The sequence below is a fragment of the Arvicanthis niloticus genome, chromosome 20 (assembly GCF_011762505.2).
Source record: "Arvicanthis niloticus isolate mArvNil1 chromosome 20, mArvNil1.pat.X, whole genome shotgun sequence".
NCBI lineage: Eukaryota > Metazoa > Chordata > Mammalia > Rodentia > Muridae > Arvicanthis > Arvicanthis niloticus.
The window spans coordinates 18,721,195-18,747,749 of NC_047677.1; the positions used below are offsets into that span (position 1 = coordinate 18,721,195).

The following is a 26,555-nucleotide window of genomic DNA, read 5'->3' on the forward strand; positions in this document are numbered from 1 at the left end:
TCAAAAGGGGAGCAACAGGGAAAAGAATGTAGCAACATGCCACATAAACAGCAGGGCATGGTGGAGTATGGGCAGCAATGGTCAGGGCAAGCAGGACTTGAAGGTCCCATGTTCTCAAGTTTGAGTGGTAAGCCACAGACAGTGGGGACCACCGGGGGCAACACAATCAGATACGATGATATTTAGTAATTGCAAAATGAGAACGAGCAGACCAGAGAACATGAGAGAGAGGAGCTTGGAGGACTCCAAGTTTTCTGACTTCAAACACTGTCTAGGTACAGGATGAGTTATGAACCCTGGTTTTTCCTGGAGGACATTTGGGTAGTCAGCTCTGTGGGCCCACAGGTCAGTGGTGACGCCTCTGCTGGGAGTTGAGTTTTACAGGTGCATAGCATGGGAGAAAACAGAAGATGAGGCGGTGAACAAGGCTGCCTGCCAGGTGGTAGTGCGCAGAACCGAGCAATGCAACAAAGTAACAAAGCTCACCAGTCCAGGGTGCCATCAAGCCTAGGCTAACCGGCTGGGAGGTCTGGGGTGATGGTTTGGAGTGATAAAACCAAGGGAAAGGATTTTACACTTGAAGCCAGAGGGAGGGACGCATGCCCTATGAGCCTGGAGTGACACAAACTGACTTAAAAAGTCACCGGGAATGCTGAGTAAAGGTGACTGTATAGGAAGTGTTTCTAATCACCCAGGAAAAACTAATAGTGGGTTGGACCACAGTGGTAGGAGAGGGGCAGGAGGCCGGCCGGGAGTGGTGGTGGTATGTCTTAAAGGTGTGACCAACAAAATTTGTCAATGAGGTTGGATGTTAAAGTGTGAGTCCATCATGACCCAATGTATAAAGTCTGCTGGGAAAAATACATTGCTCAAGTAGGGGGAAAAAAAGATGAGGAGAACAGAGAGTGTGGTCCATCTGGGTGGAGCAGTTTTAGTGAGTTCAGAGGAGTGAGCTGGCCGGGAGATAAAGAGAGGGAAGGGAGAGATCTTAACCAAGAGGCTTTAGTGCAAACATCAGGAGGGTGAAAGCTGTGTAGCACAGGAGACCCAGGGGCAGTTTGGAGGGCGGGGTGAAGATGGGGGAGGGGAGAAATGAATTGGAAACCAATTGAAGCTGGGAGTGGCCATGTCAAATACTTACCAGACTGTAGCCCACCTGTTTGGCACATACCTCCACCAGACCCATGAGTAGTCTCAGGATCCTCTTCTAACGTCACCTTTATCACCAAACGAAGCTCTGCTGCAGGGCACAGGGCAGTGTGCCACCGGACACGGCCCCTGGAGGATGGTCTGGAACGGCGTTGGAAGTGTATCAGCGTGAAGAGGTCTGCCACTGGCCCTGCAGATGCCCCGCTCAGAAGCCCACTTGTCCTCCTGGGGTGAGCTTAGTGAGAGATGGCTGTGGATGCTGCAAAATCTGTGCCAAGCAAGCCGGAGACATCTGTACTGAAGCCGAGATCTGTGACCCACACAAAGGCCTGTACTGTGACTACTCGGGGGACAAGCCTAGGTACGAGACAGGCGTGTGCGCATGTAAGTGTCTTCTGGGCTCATTGGAAAGGCTGAACTGAGACACACTGCTCCTCCTATAACTGTTAATTAAGAGTGGAGAATTCAGTTTGGCTAAATATAAGATGGATTTAGATTTTGTGTACCTGTGGTATGGCTCAGTTTTACTGGATGACAATATGAGGTCCATAGATACATATTTGAAAGCCTATTACTTTTTATTATATTAAAGTAAAATGCAGTTCTCAGCTGAGTCTTTCTTTCTTCCTTTCTTTCTTTCTTTCTTTCTTTTTTCTTTCTTTCTTTTTTTCTTTCTTTCTTTTTTTTTTTTTTTTTTTGTTAGGCAAGGTCTCCCTACTTGACCCTGACTGTCCTGAAACTTGCCATATAGACTGAGCTCCTTAGAACTCAGAGATCCACCTGCCTCTGCCTTGAGTGCTGGATTTAAAGGCATGTGCCACCAAGCCTGTCTCAGGTAGCTGCTTTTCATACAGAATATAGAAAAGATTATGTCTATAGGGTCTGACTTCAAAATGGCAGCTTTTGTTAATAGTTTGAAATAAATCAGAATTCAGCTGCTCCTGTAAGGAGAAAAGAATCCTCTTTAAAAATGTATGATGTAAAAACGTGAGGACGTAGACGTGGTATTCACTTTCTGCTTTGTTTCTTATCTGACAAACCACCGGGTCCTCATACTTATCACCGAACATTTGCAAAACAGAACCTGACTCTAGGCTCTCTGGGTCTCAGTTCACGTCTGAGTCAGACCTAAAACAACAGCATGCTGACAATAATCCAGAATGACAAATCATTTAGGACATATAACATTTCTGACGAAAGCCAGACTCAGTACAGACGTCACCACACAAAAGTTCAAGTGGGAATGCAGGACCTCAAACTATTGGCCAAGGAGAGACCTAGACCACAGTTTGATCTGTAGCTGGTGCCTCATCAGAAGACAGCTCCGCCATTTGTCGAGTATCTGCCTGCTGCAGAGGCAGAACAGGGTGGAGGCCATGCAGCCTACAATGACTAAGCTATTCAGGCTTGTAGAGAAAACTTGCTGACCTCTGACCAAGAACACTGGTTGTAAATCGTCTGTTCTAAAGTCTTAGAAATCACTGAGGACTGGAGCTCTTGTCAATGGATATGTAATTTAAAAGTTCATTTAAATATACCACACCTGTGAGCTGATAGGAATAATACATCTTCTTTAAAAATAATACATTTTCCTTAAAAAGACCATTACTGATAGCAAAGAAGATCTTAGTGAGGGGAATGCCTTTTTATATTATTGAAAATTTCCGTAACGTCTGGCTCAATAGGTAAGTAGATCTTCCACCTGCTTCTCCAAGCTGTTGTTTTGTGGGTGAAATCTGAGGAAAGTGGCTCCACACAGATACACAATTAGAAGAGTGTGGGCCATGTCACCATGCTTTGCAGGCCCTCAAACCCGTACTTCTGATATATTCAAGTGTGACAAGAGGTAGCTCCTTAGAAATTAGCTGCATCTTGGGATCTGAGACTAAGTCAATGAACTTTAATTCTACCATAAGTTAAATGCTGTCTCACAGGTAATTCTGGTACTGACAGGGTGGAGGCAGGATTGGGAGTTTGAGGCCAGCCTGGGCTACATGGGGAAACCTTATTTTTTTTAAACATTTTTTTATTTTTATGTTTATGGTTGTTCAGCTTACATGTATGCCTGTGTACCACACACGCAGCTGGTCCCTCTCAGCAGTCAGAAGAGGGTACTTGATCCTCCAACACTGGAGTTGCCATGTGGGTTCTGAGACAGAGGGGAAAACCCTATCTTACAAAACAAAAACAAATACAAAGTTACCTGGAGTTGGTCTTTGACTCCTGCATGGTTTTGTCTCTGTGTATTTGGAAAGTATCTGTTTCCCATTGTGTGGCTATTCAAGTGTTATCTCACTATGTATTTTAAACCACCACTCGCAGCAGAAAGTTAATACATCTGACAGAAGTCTCAGCAGCGGACTTTTCTATTCTAGTCTATACAAAATTCTATTACTCAGAAGTGTGAGTTCCATCACTGGCAACAAACACTTTGAGCTGTTTTCTTAGAAGTGACTACTAGACAAGCTTCTGTTCGTTTTCAAGAAAATCCGTCCACAGTACCCAAGTCTGAACACCCATGGTTTATCTGAGAGCTACTTAAGAAATGTTCCGACTGAGAACTTGACTCCTTGTGTCTTCTAACAGTAGTATTAGTGTCTAAGACCACTAGTTTACTTTTGTATACTGAATTCTTGATTTACTTTGTCATACAGAATATTAAACATAAATGGGTAGGGTTTAATGAAGTTAGCATACCTGACGCTGTTAAGGCAGCTTTATTATTCTTCCTACAAGTGCAGGAGAGGCAGAACACAGCTGCTGCCTGTGCTGCCCAAGTCATGGTAAGGCATCAGTTTCAGCCATGGCTAACTGTCCCACTGATGATGTCACTTGATGTCACTCATCAGCGACGATGCCTATCACATCCCTGTGTCTTGAAGAATTTTGACTTTTCAGATTCTATAAAAATACTCCAGCCATTCCTGAGGGGTTGGTGGGGCACACTGAACTCACTGGTCCTGAAGGGAAGAACAGCCCTGGGAGGACATCCATGCCTCCTCCTGTTTTCAGTTACCTTGCAGTACCACAGGGAAACTCTGGTTTCTCCAGACTGCCTATGGATGCTTTCTGGCTTGTATTAGTGTATCTGAGTAGAACTATCTCATTAGGTATCACCCACTTATTTATAACTATTTCACTGCAAGCTTAGGACTCTTCCTCCTCTTCTACTTGCTCCTCCTCTCCTTTGCTTTTTCAAGGATTTCTCTGTATAGCTTTGGATGTCTTAGAACTCAATCTGTAGACGTGGCTGGCCTTGACCTCGAGATCTGCAGACCACCGGAATGCGGAGACTAAGGTGTGTGTGGCCACCACATGACAAGCCTTTCTGTAGATGTTTCCCGGAAGGAGATTCTAAAAGAGGCTTAAGGAATTAAGAACTATATTCATTAAAAGAGACAGTTACAACTGGAGTAGGTTTATCTAACCAAACTATATATATTATATAGTTTTATTTCTTTTTTGACAATCTGCTTTTTTCTTTTTAGATCTCGTGGCAGTTGGATGTGAGTTCAACAGGGTCCATTATCAGAATGGCCAAGCGTTTCAGCCCCACCCACTGTTCAGCTGCCTCTGTGTGAGTGGGGCCATTGGATGCACACCCCGTTTCATCCCCAAGCTGGCTGGCAACAACTGTTCTGCAGCTAAAAGGGGAAGGAAGCCTGATCCACCAAACTGCGGCCGGGGAACCCTGCAGCATGGGCGCAGAGCAAGCTACAAAAGAATGCCAGGTGCTCCTCTGCTGGGCTGTTTCCCTGGATCACCTCCTGTGCCTCTTCCCCATTCCTTTAAGCTCCACAGGCAGTAAGAACTTACTGGCTGCTGGCTAGAGACTTATAGTCAGTCAGCATCGGAGTGTTTGCCTTAGGCAGGTATATTCCAAGTATCCGAAAAGAAAACCTTACATTTTGCTTTTGAGAATACTCTGATTTTTAAAACTTACCAGATCAGAAAACTTCTAAAAATCTTATACCTTTGCTTAGTCTCACTCCCTTAGGAAAACTGAACAAATACTGTTCTCAAGCACCTTAAAAAAAAAAAAAAACCTGTCATTTGTAATCTTATTATGATCAAGAAGTTTGACCAGTTAGTTCTTGTGTTTCCAAAGTTTTTATATGGTACCAGGAGAAATGGAAAGTTGATTTATAAAACTTTTTTTTGAGGAGTAACACATTTTGAGGTTTAAAATATCATTTTCAAAACTGTGGGAACAGCTACAGTATTCTCAACACTTTAAATCTATGTATGTGGTCAAGACAGCGAATGAGATCACTGTTGTTTATCCCGAGCACCTGGCTGCAGATATCAATGAGGTTTTAACTCTCACACCAGAGAATTCTCCAGACAGGAGTCCCTCTAGGCTTACTTCATTATGTTTTTAACCAGTAAAAATTATAAGAGAAATGAGTTTTAGATATTTAAAAATATGAAAGAATAAATCCTCAGGGACTCTGGTTATGTCAATTAATTTTAAAAAATTTGCCAGATTGTGTACATGGTCTCTCAGCTAACAGAATGCCATTACTAATGATCCTAAGAACTCTGAAACAGTAAACTACAAAAAACCAAAGCCAATCTCCTAACTTTGGTATTTGAGACTTAGGCCTCAGTGTTTCAAAGGGTATGTTCAGTCTACCAAGACTCTCCATTGCTTACCCGTAAACTTGCATTTATGACCACACAAGAACCTGCTTTCACAGTTAACATCAATGAAAGCATATGCCTTTAGAATGTTCCTGTCATAACTAATACGATCTAGCATGGGATCTAGCTTCGGCTGGGTCAGAACAAAGCATGCAAGTGGTGTAATCCCTCCTGTTTTTCTCAGTGCTCACAAACACTAAGCTTTCATTTTATTAATCCCGTAATTCCTTTGCCTTTTACTGAACATTGAGCAAATTCCTGACCCACAGGCCTTGCTTTACTGTGAGCAGGGTCATCAGTCACATAATAATGTAAGATACCTTTACTTACTGAGGATGTGTGTGCTAGGCCTCTAACCTGATTCCTGCATTGAGGTCTTTAACCACTGTCTACTTCTGCTTCCTGTTGCTCAGCTATGCGCACAAGCAAGGTGTCATGGTTGCACTGAAGGAAGCATCACGCTGCCCCTGTCATCAGGCAGCACACATTTCAAAGTGACTGATACTTTCTTAGATCTGTGCTCTAACTGACTCAACTCACCACCTTACTCCCAAAATGTTGAGTTCAGGAAGTACATTAAAGAAATGCTGTTTACTAATTTGAGCCAAGGGTCTGGTTCACTGGAGTACAACAGCAGCCTTGTAATGTTTTTTCATGGAGATGGAACATTACCTTTCTTCTTTCCGGTTTCTTCTGAGCAGCAGAGGGTAGAGGGAGGGGTGTCTGGTTCCCACTCACAGCTCATTCGAAGTTGCTTCCCTGAGTATCTCACAGGTGCTTTTAAGAGTGTAGAGAATACTGTGGGCCTGACAGGGGATGTGACAAGCTAGATGAAACAGAAATTGCAATGACTTGGTTTATAAAACTTTAATTCAGTTGGTTACAATTTCCTAAGATGGGCCAGTGAGACTTGCCACACAAGGCTGCCGACCTGAATTTAAGCCCTGCATAAAGAAGGAGAGACAACTGACCACAGCTGTCCTGACCTCCAGTCCACCCTGATGCCTGTGTGCCTCACTGTAAAGTTTTCTAAGACTAGAGTTTAAAAAGTGGAAGAGGGCTGAGTTTATCGTCTCATCCTTAAGTAGGATTTTATTTCAGATTTTGACGTGTCGTGAAATGTAAGAACTAAGATCATACTGTTTACATCAAGGCATGGTGATACATGCCTGTACTCCTGACGCATGGAAGGCATAAGGGTCACAAGTTAGAGGACAGTGTGAGCTACACAGCAACACTATGTCTCAAGGAAAGAAAGCCCGCACGACTCTGATTAATGGCCTGAATTCCCCAATCCTACCAATGTTTACTTCTGTATTTGCTAAAAGAATATCAACCAAACAACGGACAGACACTGATCAGAACACGAGGCCCGATACTCAGACGATGGGCGAGGCAGAATGATACAAACAGGTAAAGATAAAGGGCCTTGACCCTCTAGGAAACTACATGGCCACACTTGACTGGAAGGTAATTTAGGTAGCTGGAAGGGAATGGAGACTTAAAAGTGTAAGCTTTTATCCTTTTATGCAAAAAGCCTTACAACTTTTAAATACCGACTTAATGCTTAAAACCTGAGTCCAGGTAAGCACACACCCGCATGCGTATGCATTTCTCCATTTATTTTTAGCTTATAGGAATCTCCCACTTACTTGGAAGAAAAAATGTCTCGTGCAAGCAACCAAGTGGACCCCCTGCTCCAGAACGTGCGGAATGGGGATTTCTAACCGCGTAACCAATGAAAACCGCAAGTGTGAAATGAGGACGGAGAAGAGGCTGTGCTACCTTCAGCCCTGCGGCAGGAACACATCAGAGGCAGTGAAGGTAAAGTGTGAGCAGACTTAACTGAATTACGACTCAACGTAAGGCATCAGTGTGTGAATGTTCTGGAGGGAGGGGTCATGCTTGGGTCTCATCAAACAAAACCGCCTGACCGCGACACTTAAAGTCAAATTGTCTCAGAGGGCTACAGGCATTAATCTAGCTTAACTCTGCTGGGAAATTTTCACCTTGAGAGACATTAAGCACTCTAGGTGTCCTGCCAGTGCAGGTCGTGAGCAGCCCAGTCTCTTGTAACCCTCCATGCATACTGTTCCTTCAGTGTAGACCTTTCTTGGATTCTTTTTCCTTGCTCATATTAATTATAGAAGTGTAACCAAAATAGTGAACATAAAATTCCAGTTGTTACACCATAGAGATGAAAACATAAGTTCTGATCATAGACGGACATACATACATATGACTTAGTTATATACCACTGGTTGTCTTGGAGGGCCACACCAATATGCTCTGTGCATTACAGAGTAAGCTTGCCAAAAGACCATGCTATCCTAAAACTGGCATAGAACCGTAGAGCTGGCCCTACTCTTGACTGAGGCAGGAGAATCTTTTTTCTTTTTCTTTTTCTTTTTTTTTTAGAGGCAGGGTCTCTCTCTACAGCCCTGGCTGAACTGGAACTCACTCCGTAGCCTAGGCTGGCCTTGAACTCACAGAGACACAGCCATCTGCCTCTGCTTCCAAATTAGTGGACGGCGCATCAGTTTGTTACCTCAATGCATTTCTTTAATGTACATCCTGAACTTGACATTTTGGGAGTAAGGTGGTGAGTTGAGTCCACAGTTAACGAAGCACAGATCTAAGAAAGTATCAGTCACTTTGAAACTTGTGTGCTGCCTGATGACGGGGCATCGTGATGCTTCCTTCAATGTAACCATGACACCTTGCTTGTGCGTATAGCACGTGCATTCATCTATCTACCACCCACCCAAACTGTGTGACACGTAGTAAGGAATTTGCTAAGTCTTAGGTAAATAAACACTTAATAAGGCACAGCTCTTGAAATGAAACAAAACAAGAAGTTTTTGCTTATCGTAGAACTGAATGAAAGACAGAACAAGAAACATGAGCATCTGGTAGTATGACAGGGAAGGTGAGCACATTTGATAGAGAGGAGGGTCCTATGTGTCACAAGCAACTATTTAATAGATTTTATAAGCCAAGTCAAGCCGAATTAAAAATATAAAAGCAGGGTTTATTTCCAGCAGCTCTTGGGTGGGTTCACTGGTTTCAGAGAATGGGGCCAGGAACTGCCAAGCACACAGGGAGATGAGGGGGTGGGGTAGTGGGGGAGTGCACAGAGGACCACAGGGACAGAACGAGCTGTGACCAGAATGTCTGGATTATACAGGGAAGAGCCTCTGTGGGAGAGAAGCCCAGTCCCTGGGCTGGAGAGTTCAGGGCAGAGGTCGGGGTGTGCCAGTCACGCCCTGTAACAGGCAGGGACTGAGGGATGCTGGGAGAACCTGGAGGCCAGGTCGGCTGTGATGTTTAACAGGCTCCTCAGCAGCTGGACCCAGCTCTGAAACCCAACATTATTAGTGCCTGAGAAATAACTCTACTTAATGTCTGTTATAAGGCACTCTGAAAAATTATTAAATTATTGTAATTAAATTTAAAGAATAACCTTTTAACTTTGTTCTTTTTCAGATCCCCAGAGGAGAAACATGTCAACCCACTTTCCAACTCCCCAAAGCTGAAAAGTTTGTTTTGTCTGGATGCTCAAGTACTCAGAGCTACAGGCCCACTTTCTGTGGACTGTGCCTGGACAAGAGATGCTGTGTCCCCAACAAATCTAAAATGATTACTGTTAGGTTTGACTGCCCCAGTGAGGGGTCATTTAAGTGGCAGATGCTGTGGGTTACATCTTGTGTTTGTCAGAGGGACTGCAGAGAACCAGGAGATATATTTTCTGAGCTTAGGATTCTATAGAGCCAAACAGGAAAGAAAGGTTAAGGCTCAGGCAATCATGTCATAATGAAAACCCTGGAGTGGATACTCAAGGGTGAAAAGCTTACTTAAGGTATTTAAAACACAGAGATTGACTATTCTTTGCTTGCTATATTTGTGACAATAGAAGTTTCTAAAACATATACTAATAAAACAAAAATGAATGTTTGAAAAATTGTACATAGAACTCATTTCTCGAGTATGGCCTATAATTATGTAATCTACAGATAAATGGCTCCAGGTAAGGATTCCATACATAACGAAAAATATTACACCTTTGATCCCAGGGCATGGGAGGCAGCCAGATCTCTGTGAGTCTGAGGTCAACCTGGTCTACAAAGTGGGTTCCAGGACAGCCATAGCTACAGAGAAACCCTGTCTCCAAAACACTTTATGTAGATATAAAAAGACACAATTTAAAATTTTATTCTGTACTTGGCAATACAGTCTATCAGATCCTATCACATAATTAGTAGAGAGACAGCAAGATTCTAAGAAATAAGTAAGATTGTATTATAAATGCCTCTATAATCACCATCGCCCTGTTCTGTAATCAGTTGAGATTCTTCTAGGAAGGAGAAAATAGAATGTCTGTGGTATTGTTAATAACTATAATACTGTAGTTTTTATACCAAACACTATAAGAGTCTAAACTCCTAAGATAAAAAACAAACACAGAACAATCACTCAGCAAGAAAAGAAACAGAAAGCAGCAGTAGGGAAGCACATGCTGGATTATCTTTGCTTGAAAAGAATTTTTCCCTTAAAATTATTTCCTTGAAAGATGAACCAACCAATGGACTTGAAATATGAACTGCACTGAAAACAACTTAACGATTCGAGAGAGAGATGTGGTGACTGAAGTGACTTCAGTGCACGATAACCACTTACTGCAAAGTTCAGCTGAAGATGTCAGTGTGCGATGGTCACATGCCCAACCATCATAAGCAGCTGTTTACACATTTGCTTTTAAACCGTTTATTATAAAAGTGACTGGATGCCAAGTTGCGATTCTTTGGACTATAAACATGTTATTACTGAAAGAACAAAAACCACGCTGAAAAGTCCAGACATTATATATTATGTTCCTCCACTCCTAGGACCTACTTTCCTAGCATTTAAATAGAGTATGAAAGCACAGAGTGTAAATATAGAAGTGATATGGACATCCTTCCTGAGGTGCGCATCACTGTGAAAAGGGCTGCAAAAGACACAAGTAAAGCTATAGAACCCACCTCCAACAGGAAGACAGGGCATCAAGGAGGGAGGGGCTGCCATCCCAGTCAAAACTCTGACCCATAACTGTTCCTGTCTGAAAGAACTGCAGGGAAGGAAATGGAGAGGAGCCTGAGGAAAATAAGATCAGGTGACAGACCCAAAGTGGGATCCAGCTCAAGGGGAAGCCCCAAGGCCTGACACTATTACTGAGGCTATGGAGCACTCACAAAAAGGGACCTATCATGACTGCCCTCCAAAAGACCCAACAAGCAGCTGAAAGAGTCAGATGCAGGTATTTGCAACAAACAACAGACAGAAGCTGCTGACCGCTGTGGTTGAATTAGGGAAAAGCTGGAAGAAGCTGAGGAGGAGGGCGACCCTGTAGGAGGACTAGCAGTCTCAATTAACCTGGACCGCCAAGATTTCTCAGACACTGGGACACTAACCAGGCAGCACACACCAGTTGATACAAGGCCCCCAACACATATACAGCAGAGGACTGCCGGGTCTGGGTTCAGTCAGAGAAGATGCACCTAACCCTCAAGAGACTGGAGGCCCCAGGGAGTTTAGAGGTCTGGTGGGGTGGGGGTGGGGGTCAGGGGTGGGGACATCCTTGTGGAGACAGGGTGGGGAGAAGGTATGGGATGTGGAACAGTTGGGGGGGACCAGGAGGGGAATAAAATTTGGAGATTAAAATAAATAAATAAATAAATTAAAAAAAAAAAAAGGAGCACCAGGTAGTGGCTAGAGCGTGGTATGATAATAAAGTTCCTTATTTGAATTAAAAAAAAAAAAAAAAACCCAAACTAATAAAGAATAGGGATGGAGTACCGCTCCTCCACCCCACGTCAGCTCTTGCTGCGTAGCCCAGGCTGGCCCTGAACACATGTCCTCCTGCATGTCAGCCACACTGGGATTACATTTGTGTACCACCATGTCGGGCTCTCTCTTCATTTTGGCAAATTGCTACAAGTGATACCACACATTGGTATAAAAAAACTGTAATAAAATAGAAACTACAATCTCAGATAAAATACTTCCTGATACTGTGAAAAACAAATTGGGCTTTCTGAGTCAGAAAAAAATGCTGAAACAGAAAGGGGACGAAACCCAATGAGAATCAGAAAAAAGTGACACTTGCTTTCTGAGCTTCCTCCCTCAGAAGGCCACGCTCAGCCTGGGCACATCCGGCACGGGCAGGCTCTTCGTGGCATCGAGGTCGCTGTACTCCTGTATGAGCGCTGACAGAGAGGACACAGCTTCTGTAAAAGTGCTTTCCTCCATCCCATCAACTTGCAGGTAGTGATGGAGGTGAGCCTGTAATTAAAAAACCGCAATTACCATCCCAGGAACTCTAAGACATGCAACGATCCCATGAAATTCTAGCAAATATTGCTAAAATTATAGGTCATTTGCCCATCTCTCCTTGGGAGCTACAGCAGCTAATGGTTCCTGGGGAAGGGGTGCCTGGGACTCAGTGGTATACCCACCTGTATGTAGCCTTAAGTAAAGAACCCCCACCCATGCTCATTCAAGGAATTATAGCGGGATACAACACGTGTGTGCGAACACACACACACACACACAGCAAAAGTAGGAGGAAGACTCTGAGGAACAGAAGGAGTTCAGATGGCGGAGAAAAAGAGGATGATGGGAAATATGGTCAAAGCAGGTTCTATGTACGTAGGAAATAGGGAAAGATTAAATGAATTAAAAACTCCCATAGGCCATTCAGCTTTAAAATGGAAGCAATGTAAGTCAAATAAATATTGTGCCTAAAGATGTGTTCACCAGTGTGAGAGTGCTGTGGCTGACGTGGGCAGTCTCAACCAGTTTCTGACTGGATTTGAGACTCCCCTCCCTATGAGCTGGGCTGTAACCCCAGCCAAAAGCCCAGGCCTCACAAGGTTACAGGACATAAATCTTTTACCATTGTTTTGCTAAATGGACATGTTATAAAACTATCCATTCATATTTATATCCATAGATCAGTGCTGCTCGAAATGTTGGCCACTGAAGCATTTTTTTTTTCTTTCTTCCAGTGGACAGTGCAAGAGACTCGTAACTGGTCACAATGTGAGGAATAAGCAACTACTGAGTGTCCACTTATAAATGGACACTATAGGATTCCTTCCCCCACACCTGACGCAGCAAGCCTCAGAGAATGCCGCAGAAGACAGGCAGAAAGAACGTAAGAGTCGGAGGGTGGGAGAGCATCATGTGAGCGTGTGCTCTGAGCTCACAGCAGCTACGGTCCCCTGCACAGAGGACGCCTGTCAGTGGTGTGACATGACTGGGGAGGGGCTCCTGAGGCCCCACCTCTAATGTAGAGCGATGGGAGGGGACCCATTCCTGCTCAGTGATGGAGCCACCGGTAAGTTGTGTATGCTTCAGTAAAATCCCAAACTCAGTGTCATTAGGAAAGGGGGGGCTTGATGGGAAAAGGGGGTGCAAGGGGAGTGGGAGGATGAGTAAAGGCAGCGGGCTGAGATACTCAAGAGACGCCCTAACACATGTGGAACTGTCAAAGAATGACTCTTTGAAAACACAATTAGTGTACTGCCTCAATCCTCCAAACACATGGAACTTCTCATTTATATTTGGAATAGCAGGTGAACTTCTCTTGGAGTGCAACTAGGTGACAAATATGCCGGACAGCTTTAGCCCTGAATTCCAATGGCCTAATATGTCTTAGCCAAAATAAATGCGGTCCCAAAGCGTACTTACCTTTTTCTTGTAGAGCCGCATGAACCTGTCTCTCAGCTCCATGAAGGTAGGCTTCACACACGTGTTATTTGCTAAAGCTAACAACGAATGGGAGTGGCCCACGGGTGGTACAGAACACAGGCTCGTCTTCCAGCCTTCTTGATTCCAGGAGACAAACTGCAGAGCAGGTTTTAATCTGAGATTCAGAACCCCAAAGGTAAGAACTAAGTTACTAACACTGCCTCCTTACAGCAGCTCAGTCCACATAAGCTAAACAGGGACGTGAGCCGCTGAGCCGCTGGCATCTGCCATCCTGTGACAGAATGAAGCCCTCACCACACTTCACGCTTACAGAACAAGGCTTGGTACGCAGAGCCACTTACCTAAGGTCACATTTTATGGTAATTTGAACAAAGGCTTTTGTAACTAGTACATTGTCCCAAACTGCACACACAAATTATCTTAAAAATAAAAACCAAACCTTTCAATATTTCTGCGAAGATCGGAAATCTGTACGTTTCCTCTAACGATGAGGGCGCAGGCGAGGTAGAGACTATGTCTGGGGTCTGCTTGGATGAGCTGGTGATCTTTACTAAAGGCGTCTGAGAACATCTGATCCAGTCTACAAGGAAAGGGCCAGTGTCCATCAAAACATACCTTTTTTCTACATGGCCTCGTAACATGGACATGCACACTGGCATGATGGCCGTGCCGTGGGTCACCCATACTACAGCAGACGCAGAAGACCAAACAAAACCCAAGAAACCCTCAACAACAGAAAACGACACCAAGACCAGTCAGTGTAACATTTAAAAGTCCCTTGTGGATTTTTACTAGCACACTTTAAAGAAAAACAGCCAGCACAAATTGTCATGATTAAAATAAAAAATGTTGATACAACTATTATTTCTGTCTAAATACACCAAGTAGATTACTTCACTGACTTTGAAATACTCAAGTTGTAGGACCAAGTCAAACATGGTCCTTTTCATTATGCTGAACTTAGAAATAAGGATTAACTTTAAATACAGAAATTCCATTACCAAACAGTTTACCACTTTTACCACTGCTGGGCAGTGGTGGCACATCCTAGCAGTTGGGAGACAGGTGGATCTCTGTGAGCTTGAGGCCAGCCTGGTCTACAGAGTGAGTTCCAGGATAGCCAGGGCTACACAGAGAAACCTTGTCTTGAAAAACAAACAAACAAACAAATAAACAAACAAAAAAACCCCAAAAAACAGTAACAACAACAACAAAAAAACCAAAAACCAAAAACCAAAAAAAAAAAAAAAAAAAAAAAAAAAACCAAAAAAGGAGTTTACTAACAATTTACACTGGGTGTGTCGGGGTGTCTCCATTAAAGCGCTCATTCTTCTTAAACATGATGAGTTCTAACAACACCAGTGAACAGCCAGTGCTGCGATCCATACTCTACACAGGACTTCTCTTGATGAAATCATTGCAGGGTCCCTGAGAGATGAGGAGCCCCATCTACTGCCTGGGACAACTGGCCACTTGCTGCTCACATAAGTAAAATTTACTAACATTACTTGTAATACTCATTGAATATAGAACTGTTACCTTGCCAAAGTTTTAATCATAAAAAAAAAAAGAGTATATGAGGGGTGGAGAAATAGCCCAGTGGCTACAGGCAGGTATTTCTTTTTCAGCAAACGCCCACATAGGGCAGCTTACAACACACTACCATGTCTGGCCTAAGAGCATTTTTTTTTTTTTTTTTTTTTTTTTTGAGACAGGAACTCACCACATAGACCAGGCTGGCGTCTAACTCAGAGATATGCCTGTCTCTGCCTCCTGAGATCTGGGATTAAGAGTGTGTTATCATGCTGGATGCTAAGAGCAACCTGAGGTGACCCGAGACTGGTATGCAACAGCTACTATAGAAAAGCCTCCCTGGGGCGTGACCGTGGTAACTTAAAGCATAACACTTCATCTACCCCACAAGCAGTAGGATAAAGGATTTAAGACTCTGCCCAAGATCTCACAGCTGGCGATGAAGTCAGCACTCAAATCTGCTGGATCCTATTAATCTTTAGAAGCCTAAACATTTAGTTACCAGATTTCAGTTTAATACTCACATTTTAAAACAATTTACTTCTAAAGAAATACTTGACTAATGAGAAATGACTATCACCAACTATATTTTTTATGATTCTCACCAATAATCTGATACAAATAACCCGAGTTAATTAATACAAACTTTCCCTGAAAAGCTCTCAGGAGCTTTTTCAATGGAACCCAGCTGCAGCTCACCTTCGGGGGGGAATGCTAACATCAGCCAGCGTGTAGAGAGGCGTCAGGCTTGACACGAGATAATGAAGCTTCGGGAAAGGAACCAAGTTCATGCTGATCTCATTCAGGTCCATATTGAGAGAGCCCTCGAACCTCGAAGAGCTAGAAGGCCATCAGAGAACAATGAGACAGGCTTTCATTTAAGACAGTAATTTGGCAGATTATGTTCTCAGATCCTTTGTTGCACTGATCAACAGAAGCAGAAAAGAGCTCTTGTTTCTGAATCACTGAAATTTACTTTCACAAACAGTCGCAAATAGAACCAGTTAAAATACAACATAATTCTTAGCAAATCTTATTTCTAGATTTCTAAAGTGCAAGCAACATCTATTATACCTGCTCATTATACATTTAAAAGCATCTCATTTAAACAGACTTTATATCGAGTTAAACACACACAGGTCAATTATTTAGTATGGAAATTTAATTAAATTTATTAAGGGTCCACTTAAAACATTCATAATCACAGATCATAATCGTGATCTTAAAAGCTTGAGCTTGAGCCCCAAGCATGGAAATGTTTTGGATCGGATGACAGATGTACAGAGGAGCTGGTTTACAGCAGTGGCAGCATGTCTACACTGAGATTGTCTATCACGGGACACCCACAATGTTCCACGTAACAAAGCTGGAGAAGTGCTGGTTTATTACTTACTCCAGCACATGAAAATACAACACAAAACAAGTGTCTGAGCAGCTGGGCAGCACAACTGGCCTTGATGGGGGGAGAGAGAGGATCAGACAGGAAGTTGGGAAGGAAGAGGGACTCAGAGGCCGAGTACGACCAAATCTGTTGTAAGAAATTCTTGAGGAACTAATAAAAAAAGTGTTAGACCAATCTGAAGAAAAAAAGAAAAAAAAAAAAAAAAGGGAAGAAAGCCCCTATAACGTAGAACAACTTTAACCCTACTGGCCGGGCCTCAGCTCAGTGGTTTGGTGCTTGCTTCAATACACCCAAGGGCTAGATTTAATAGTGTCCTGAAATCAAAGGAATGAGGCACAGTAAGTGTGAAAAGCTTGGTGCTTTCGCAGGTGTCCTGAGAGGGCTACCTTGTCAGGCTGAGGAGCAGGTTCGCCACAATGTTGTTCATGGCGTCGAAGGGCTTCTTGTGGCGTGTTTTAACAGCCCCCATGTTCGAAGTGATGAGACTCTTGGGCTTCACAGCTGAGCCCAACTTTCCAGAATTTACCACCAGGTCAATTTTGCTAATGATGTCAAATAAAGACTTGAGAGAAAAAAAAAATATTGGGTGAGAAACTATTAATGAGACTTAGGTGATATTTTTCTATCAAGAAAAAAAAAATAAACGTATTTCTACTCTTCGATGGAAAAGGTTAAAGTAGTAAACACACACAAAGGGATGCGACACAGAATGAAACGTATCTGAAATCCATCCCTGACGCTCAGGACCATCTCTTACTTGGTTGTCAATGGGCAGCACACAGTCTGCGTGCTCACTGAGTTCCTTCATGGCCAGCATGCTGTTGTAAGGTGAGGTGATGACGTCGTCCTCGCTGGACGGGTAAACCGCTGTCACAAACCGGTACACTTCCGGGAATTCATCTTCAAGCACCTTTAACAGAAACGTGCCAAGTCCAGAGCCTGTTCCTGAGAATTAAAATTTCAAAAGAAAACAACCCGAATGGTTAGAAGTGTAAGTCTGAAGAATCCAGAATGTTTTATTTGTAGGTGTAATTTTCAACTCAGAGAGAGCACAAGCCAGGCCACCAGGGTTCAAGTTCCGAATCTCTGAGCACTCGTCTAGGGTGGCTTTCTCTAGCCTTTTTTTTTAATCATTAGATACTAAAAGAACTGAATATGAAAACTTCAATCAATATGGCAACATCCATTATTCCTGATAGCAAGGTAAAAAATAAAACAAAATAAAACAAAAACCTATTTTGACAGCTTTTGGTCTCAAGATACGTACCATCTTAGCAATATAGAAAACTGTCATCAATTAACTTCCAACAGCCAATAAAACATGTCCCCCCAGAACTTACAAAGTTTCAAACACAACATGCCATCACCACTTATTTAAAAGCAGAAACTTTGGAAATCTCAATAGTTACTTTTTGATGTTTAAAGTCACAAATTCAGAAAATTTTAAGGACTAAAGGAGAAAACTGGATCCTACAATTTAGTTTGATGAAACCGGTGATGAAGAGAATTTACAAGCTGAAATGGTTAAAAGTAGTAATATGTCAAACATAGTTTAAATATGTAGTTTTCAGAATCTTGTCTTATAGGGTGTGTGCATGCTATGTTGTTGCATAAAAATTCTATGTGTGTAAAAATAAATATATGTACACACACACATACACACACACACACACACACACACACACACACACACACACACACACACTGTTTATTGTGATTAAAAGTCTCCCAGGAGTAGGGAATGGGCTACATTTAGCCAACATAAACCCAGAAGTCTAAGACATAAGCCTGTCTATTTATTTATTTATTTATTTATTTATTTATTTATTTAATTTCTATAACTCCATTACCTAGTCTTAAATCAGTTTTAGAAAGAAAAAATTATTATTTTTTTCTTCCAGATCTTGTTACTATGACTATTTTAAAATTAGCACATCATTTTGTTTCTGTTTTATTAATAATAGAGCAAAATAATTCCATTTCCAATTCCAGACTTATCTGGGAAACAAAGCAACGTAGATCACGTTTCAAGCCCAGGTTTGAGTGTGTGGAGTGGTGTTTAAGGAACTGAGTGAATTCCTTTCTACTTTTCATTTTTGTTACTGGAGGTAGGGGTGGGACGGTTTGAAGGTGGTTAATAGAAGAGGGTTAGTATCCTGATGAGCAGGCCACATGAGAACACACAGAAAAGCTCAACTCCACTTGGGATAAAGAACTAACCAAGCCCAGCTGAAGCTACGCGTGTCTGAAAAGCACGTACATACTGGAGACTGGAGGGCGGCTGAAAACATTACAAGAGAATGTATATGTGTGCACAAGCACTGTGTACGTGTGTGCAGATGGAGGGCTGAGGGCAAAGACACCACCCGGCGTTACCTTGAGAGCTGGCGTCCCGTGCACCCCAGGAGCCGGTCTGTCTCTTGCTCACTGTTCTGGAATTAGAAGCATGCGGCCCACCCCGCTTTTTGATGTGGGTTCTGATACTCCCACTCAGGCCCCCATGGTTGCAGCTTGAGCATGAACACAGTGCCCCATAAGCTATCTCCTCAGCTCCAACTTCACCACATTTGGAGATGAAAAGCTAAAGCGTACAGACACTCTACAGGCATCCAACCTACATCTCTTTGGGGCATGCGTATCCTAGGCTAGCCATGAACGTGGCCCAGCACAACATATGAAACATCACAAGAGTGTTTCTGCTCAGCCGACTTTGGCCCTTGAGCACGAGCCCTGTGGCTGACACTATGTCTCACTGTGAGAAGACAGGACTCATCTGCTAGTGTATGTTAAGCCAGCATCAGGTCTGACAGGAGGCTTAGGTTGGAGAATGAGCTCCTGCTCACAGGGAACGTTACCATAGCAGGTGGCTGTTACCTCCTCCCATGGAGTGGATGATGAAGAAGCACTGTAAGCAATCGCACTGCTCGGCTGACTTCCGGAGTTTCTCTAAAATCTGTTCCCGGTAAAGACTTCCAAAAACTTTGTGACCCACAGCCCTGAAAATAAAAATACACATTAAAAGAAAAATCCTTGATTATTATTTTATGATTTTATTATTTCCTCAATCTAAAAAGTTTGAAGAAAAATGGAGAACTATTTAAATTGTACTAAGAAATCTATTCTATCATATAATCAACACTATTCATCGTATAGTATATGTCAATAATTCTCGAATATCCTTATAAGCAAGCAGTATTAACTACGGTTTTTAAAACTTTATTTTCAGTTTCTTGCTAGATAAATTATAAAAATTAAGAATTCGGGTATAATTTTTTTTTTTTTATTTCCATTTAAACTCTGAACTGTCTGTTCACAGAAGTAAAACCCTAACTAAGACACCCAGTCACCTGACACATTGAATCCAAATTCATGTTTTAATAAAACTATACATCTGAACTCTACATGTGAACCCAAGTGAATGGTAAACAATGGGAAATTATTTAATTTTTAAGCAAGAGAAAAAAAAATCAATGTGATTTCTTGAACTGTCGGGTGCATTTTCTCATAGAAGAGATTACATATTTAAGAGTCAGCCTCTGACTCAGGTGCAAACAGGAGAGTAGTTTGCCTTATACCTTTCTGTTAACTCTGTTGATTTACACAAACAGGAGAAGTTGAGGAATCAAGTAACATAAGCAAATACTTAAAACCTTTAAGAACAGAGTGTATCAAGTTCTCATGATTCAATTTTAGCTAAACAACAAGAAGAAAGAACAAAGAGGAGTAAAAACCACGCCGGGCAGCTTTGGATTCGGAGCGAGCACCGTGAAGCATTGCCCTCAATTAATTACCGAGGAAGAGGCAGAGAGGCAGATTACGGCCTGCTTCCATTACCCACTATGCAGGGCAGATTAAGATACCGAAATGAATAATCAGCCTTTTCAAATGACATCCAGTACAGTCTCACCAATTATTTCCCGAGCCAGAGATATCAGTGATGAGCTGTTTGCTATCAAACACGTCTCTCAGTGGGCCTTGGAGAATTTCATTCACTACCCCTTCTTCCATGTCAATCAAAACAGCCTGAAAAGAGAATTTAAATTTAACATATTTTCTTTAATAATTTATACTCTATAAAAATTCAAGAATTCATGAGCTATAAGCTATATTATTCTTTTTCACAATTTTAGATTAAAAGTTTTCTTTATGTAATCTATTGTAAGGGTTAAAAGGGTAATTTCATCCAGCTCAAAATGATGAAACCCAATTAAAAAGTGGATTCTGACTCTTAACTCTATTCCAAAAGGGACCAGTAGGGAACAAAGGAAGCCAACAATCCTGTCAACTGAATTCTAACAGGGTCTTAGAAATCTAGAAGGCAAATCTGACCAGAAAACATTTTCAATAAACATAGGATGTATTAATGCATTCGCTCACTAGAAATCAAAACGGAACAGTTACAGCTAAGAAATGTCCAGTTCAAGTGAGCTAATTGCCAAAGCCGAGGCACTGACAGATGGTAAAGGTGACAAGGCTCCTTCACTGTGCTCAAGTAATACACGGGCAAATTCATGGGCTCTGACTGTGCTGACAGGGGAGATAGTTCACACTAGAAAATAAGAGTATGAAAGATAAAATTATAAAGGAGATACGGCCAATATTAACCAGGGATGGTTTGCTATTGCACTTTAGGTGGTGCTACCACCTGGGCTGGTTCCTGATGGTATAAGAAAGCAGGCTGAGCAAGCCTTGAGGACCAAGCCAGCAAGCATCTTCAGTTCCTGCTTCCGGATTGAGCTCCTACCCTGACTTTGATTCTCAACTAAGGTGTGGATGTGTAAATGAGATGAACTCTTTCCCCCATACATTACTGTGGTCACTGTATTTTGTCCCAGCAATAGAAACCCTAAGATGAAAGTACACAACGGACATATCATATATCAAAGCTGGACACATGCCTGTGCCTGCAACTTCTCAGCGCTCAGGAGGCTGAAACAGGATTATTGAAAGGTTTTTTTTTTTTTCTTTTAATCCATTAGTTTTACTTCTGTGTATGGGTGCTTTGCCTCCATGTGTCATGTCTGCTCCTATCACATCATGTTCATGTTTTACAGCATGTTCATCCCTAGTTCCTGTGGAGGCCATGACATCACTGAATCCCCTAACAGACTCTGGAACTCAAACCCTGAGTCCTCTAGAAGAGCACACAGTGATCTTAACCTGGACACCATCTCTCCGGCCCCATGTAACTGTTTATTAAAGATTTATTATTATGATTTTTTTAGTGTGGACATGACTGCAGGTGTCTGAGGAGGCCGGAGGTGTGGGACTTCCCTGGAGCTGTGGGCAGTTGTTAATCTGCCAGACCTCAGTGCTGTACTCTGATCTGCTCTGTAACAGCAGCAGGAACTGCTAATGCTGACAGCTCTCTCTGCAACTGTGTTTATAACTGTGCTCCTTTTTAAAAACATAAATAAGATTACTAGGAGTGTGTATTGGTTAATTCTAGGGCTTTTCAAGGACAGATTGAACAATATGCAATATTTGCCTTAAATGTAGACATTACACAAACAAGAGTCTTGACTGGAACAGAAAAATTGTTTACAAATTGTCTACGATTATAAAACATTGTATCAGTCTTGTTCCAAACCAGATTTGCTACTGTGCATGGAAGTTTCCAGATAAGTGAGCCACAGCACCTGTGGCTGCTTTGCTCGCTGTCATGGAAACAATATGTAGAGCATGCAGTCTAATCTGGGCCTATCCAAGTGGGTTCTGACAGGGTCAGCGCTGCACTAGTAGCCTACTTAGCTCTTCTGATCTTTCCTGAGGCACATCAAGCCCTTGGTTTCTTCTTCCTTTGAGAAGCAACCAAATGTTGGGAGTGTTTTTGAGTCTTTGCTTAGGCATCCCAGTCTGCAGTCACAACTGCTCTAGTAAGGCAGAAGTCTAGATTCCCGTCCAGAGCTGCAGGATAATAACGGAAACACAGGCTTTACAGTGTTCCGAGTGCCTACTAGCCTATGATTCTACGTTTATTTAGTGGTCTAGATGCCGGCGTTTCATTCTCTCTGACGTAGGGATGCCAGCTCTCCACATACATAACTGAGCTCTTTCTTACCATCACATCAGTGAGCAGAGGAAAGGAACGAGAACGCTTCTCACTGAGGAAAGGATAAGTGAGCATATTTCTGGAAAGCCCTTCAGTTCTCTCCTCAGGAGCTTGGTGTTCTGTGATTACAGATGAGTCCAGGCTTCACAGGGCTCCCTCCACTGCTCACCATGTTCATCAACTGCCCCGATGCGCACAGACACAGTTTCTCCTGCAGTTTTGTTTTCCACCAGAGATTACCCAGAGAGAAGCAGTTTTCAGGAGCCTCCCTACTGCTCTAGTCTTTGTGGAGTCTGAACTACAGCACCTCAGTTCCTTACCTAGTCTTAACTGCCTTTCTTTTTCTAATAGTCAGAGACCAGTTAAGAACCAGAAAGGAAAAACACACTGTAGAGAAACAATGAACTCAAATTCCACTACCATGTTACAAAGTAAAAATCCCAGAGTATGTACCTTACCCGTGCTTTTAAAGAAGATATTCTTCCTCTGGAAATACTGCTACCATCCCCACCTGCTCTGAAAGGTAAGGACATTGAGAAAGGGCTGTAAGATTTGTCAGGGCTGCTAATGTTACTTTCATTACACATAAGGCAGCTCTGTCCTTCTTCCATATTGATTCAGGGGATCGAACTCAGGGCTTCACCTCGGCAGCAAGCACCTTGACCTGTGGAGCCATCTTGCCAGTCTCAGTACCTACCTGGTTCTGAGGCATTTCTCTGAACCTAGAACATCTGAGTTCCAGTCCTGTGAGATAAATGCGTATCTTTCCTGTTTTAAGTTAATACTAATTAGGTTCTCTGCTGCAGCCAAACATGCCAACTGACATGCCCTCTTCCTATAATCACAACTCTGCCTGACAGTATGAAAATTCACTTATTCACTTTAATCCTTAATCTCACACTATGTCTCTACCCACCTTCTGAATAGCATGTTGCTTTGGTAGAGTTCTTTCAAACAACAAAAAAGTATGCTTAAAAAGCATTACATACCACTCAAGCTACTTCGAGGATTTTTTTTTTTTTTTTGGTTTTTCGAGACAGGGTTTCTCTGTGTAGCCCTGGCTGTCCTGGAACTCACTCTGTAGTCCAGGCTGGACTTGAACTCAGAAATCCGCCTGCCTCTGCCTCCCAAGTGCTGGGATTAAAGGCATGCGCCCCCACTGCCTGGCTGTTTCTAGGATGTTAGTGAAAGTACTGAAACCTATGCATATATACAGTACCAGTCAATATAGCTCACATGACAGAGATGGGATGAAGAGAAGCTGGCTAACCACAGGTAGCACAGACCAGTAACAAGTAATCCTCAGGACAATTCCAATTAGCTCCTACTTTGCTAAACAGAATTGTATTTAAACAGCCATTCCCACTCACGTGCCCACTATCCATGAAGGCAGGTGAGTAGCTGCAACAAGGCCTTAGGGTCTGGGTTGTCATAGAAACAGTTTGCCAATGTCTAAGTTTGGTAGCTCTTTATCACATGTTATTCAAAAGGATTAACTTGAAAAGCAGGTGTACACAAAGATGTAGCAGCATCTTTCAAAAGGAGTCTTTGGTACTAAACTCATGGGACAGAGGTTAGTACTGACAGCACAGAAGGGAGAACAAGATGCCAAGCCTTTTCAGCCTCTCCAAACTGAGACAGAAGAAAACCCAATGTTTTTATTTAAAAGATATAGGACCTACAAGGTGGATGAAGATTAGACCTTAGGAAAGAAAACCCAGTTTCCACGTGTATGTGGGCTTTCCATTGTTTTTGTTATTATTGAAGACCAGCCTTAGTTCGTGGTGATCTGATAGGATGCATGGGATTATTTCAATCTTCTTGTATCTGTTGAGGCCTGTTTTGTGACCAATTATATGGTCAATTTTGGAGAAGGTACCATGAGGTGCTGAGAAAAAGGTATACTCTTTTGTTTTAGGATGAAATGTTCTACAGATATCTGTTAAATCCATTTGGTTCATAACTTCCGTTAATCCCACTGTGTCTCTAGTTTGTTTCCATGATCTGTCCATTGCTGAGAGTGGGGTGTTGAAATTGCCCACTATTATTGTGTGAGGTGCAATGTGTGCTTTGAGTTTTAGTAAAGTTTCTTTTATGAATATGGGTGCCCTTGCATTTGGAGGATAGATGTTCAGAATTTAGAGTTCATCTTGGTAGATTTTTCCTTTGACGAGTATGAAGTGTCCTTCCTTATCTTTTTTGATAACTTTTGGTTGAAAGTAGATTCTACTGGAAATTAGAATGGCTACTCCAGCTTGTTTCTCGTTTATGACTGAACAGGACTATCCAGCCTGAGTTTATACTGTCCATCACTAACAATGACTTTCCAAGTTTAGCCTCCCGGTTCTTTGAATTTGCCTAATCTGACTCTCCTGGAGGCTCTGGGATTCAAAAACAAACAAACAAACAAACAAAAACAAAACATAACAACAAAAAATAAACAAAGTCAGGTTTCCTGAGAAGAACTCCAACACCTAGTCAAACCAACTCAAACTAAATTTCTGCCAAGTTGGAAAAGCCCACTATTTAGTCGTAATTGTCAGGACAAGCCCACTACAGCTGGTTTATAAAGAACTTTGAAAGTGGATGACAACATTAAAAGACCATGGGCATATCTTAAATGTTAAAAGAATTCTAACACCTGTATCTTACACTAAACAAAAAGTAACTTATGCTGTGAGCAGTTTCCACCTTTCTTTTCAGCATATTCTTAGGGAAAGTAATCCGCAAAATCTTTCAAAAACTGGTCATTGCTAGATTCATAACACGGTAGGTACCCTCAGTGAAAACTTACTGACACATCATTTCAAAATACTGGGAGTCTCTTTAAAGGTTCTTTTTGTCTTACTGAAGTCTGTCAAGTAAGCCTGCTGTTCTGCAAATGGTATGAAAATGTAACATGAGAATCCGATTTCAATCAGAACAGCAGACAAAGGAGATACCGTCTTAGCTGGGGACTGTTTGCTTATCTGTTAAGGAATCCTTCCCTTCTGCTGACAGGGAAAGGATTCCTAATAACCGGAGAGACAGACAGCCTTTCACCCGCTTACCTGGTATCCACATTCCTGAAGAAGCTGCTTATTGCATCGTCATAAATTCCTTTCTAGAAACAAAGCAAACTATAGCATTTAAGTTTATTTTCTCTAAAGCTCTTGTAACTGTAGCAATTCTACAACACTAAAAGGGCTCTAAGAAAAAGAAACCTAGGTCGACTCTTCCAATTGCATGTAAGGGCAAAACGCCAAGAGAACCCCTGACTAAGTTTGACATCACCTATAGCATCTACTGTCTTTCAAAACAACGATGGGAGAGGAGGAGGGGGAGGAGGTGCTGGTGGAGGAGAAAGAAGACCGTTAAGGATTAGGGAAACTTAAAACCAAACTCTTTGGCGAGTGCCTTTTACCTGTGACTTAGAGCAACACGCGTTTAAAAAGAAACTAGCCACGTTCCGCATGAGAAGATCCTATGCAATTTATGGCACAGATTAATAAAAAGCCCAAGTGAACTGGGCATGATAGTGGTCGTCGTGGGGAAGCACAGACGGACGGATCGCTGCAAATTCGAGAACTAGCATGGTCTACACAGCGAGTTCCAGGTCCGCTAGGGCCCCGACGCAGGATCCAAAGCACCCCTCCCCAAACCTCAAGTGAACTCTGCTGGCAGGCTCGGGTGACAGGCAGGTGGCGGCGGGTACCTGGTTAACTGCAGCGTGCTCCCTCAGCGCCAGGTCCCAGAAGCAGCAGCCGATCTGGTTCCCGCACTGTCCGACTGCAGCCAGCAGCGAGGAAGAGAGAGAAGCGCATTAGGAAGGTAAACAGGTGACTGGGCTCCGCAGCGACCCGTCCCCGCGGGCGGGGGTCGCTCACCCTGGACGACCACCGACTGGGTCATTCCGCCCGGAGGACCAGCAGGAGCACGCCCGCCCTCACTCCCGCCTTCGCATTCGAACACAACGACGCCCTTCGAAGGGCGGCCCTAAGTCACGTCGCTGCCGCAAATAGCCCATGTCGTAATGCCCTTGTT

General features: G+C 42.7%; 2 protein-coding genes across 3 annotated transcripts; one reads left to right on the forward strand and one right to left on the reverse strand.

The window, feature by feature from the left end:
- Window positions 1–1,211: 1,211 nt before the first annotated feature.
- Ccn6 (cellular communication network factor 6) lies at window positions 1,212–9,693 on the forward strand (the record flags this gene model as incomplete). The annotated part of the gene is made up of 4 exons (XM_034524370.3): window positions 1,212–1,533; window positions 4,638–4,880; window positions 7,424–7,617; window positions 9,280–9,693. Coding segments are annotated over 4 exons (1,041 nt in total), but the record flags the coding sequence as incomplete, so codon positions are not given.
- Window positions 9,673–26,530, reverse strand: Tube1 (tubulin epsilon 1). 2 transcript variants are annotated; one of them, XM_034524368.2, is made up of 12 exons: window positions 26,399–26,530; window positions 26,227–26,300; window positions 25,583–25,635; window positions 22,991–23,048; window positions 20,388–20,503; window positions 19,355–19,476; window positions 17,238–17,425; window positions 16,867–17,042; window positions 15,778–15,918; window positions 13,985–14,125; window positions 13,525–13,699; window positions 9,673–12,114 (listed from the first exon to the last, which is right to left on the reverse strand). In XM_034524368.2, exons 1-12 carry the CDS (start codon window positions 26,421–26,423, stop codon window positions 11,956–11,958), a joined length of 1,428 nt encoding a protein of 475 aa, XP_034380259.1. In that variant the 5' UTR covers window positions 26,424–26,530; the 3' UTR covers window positions 9,673–11,955. The 2 variants fall into 2 exon arrangements, 1 of the variants encoding a protein (XP_034380259.1); XR_013105265.1 differs by having other exon boundaries at window positions 11,982–12,114; window positions 13,525–13,680.
- Between the last annotated feature and the right edge of the window lie 25 nt (window positions 26,531–26,555).

What these genes read in the sequence shown, in the direction of transcription:
- Tube1 (XM_034524368.2), bottom strand. Translation starts at nt 26,423, where the DNA reads ATGACCCAGTCGGTGGTCGTCCAGG. An exon ending in TGCTGCCCATTGACAACCAA is followed by an intron (nt 17,043 to 17,237) that starts GTAAGAGATGGT and finishes TTTTCTCTCAAG; the next exon opens with TCTTTATTTGACATCATTAG. An exon ending in GTTAGCATTCCCCCCCGAAG is followed by an intron (nt 14,126 to 15,777) that starts GTGAGCTGCAGC and finishes CTTTCCTTGTAG; the next exon opens with ACTGGATCAGATGTTCTCAG.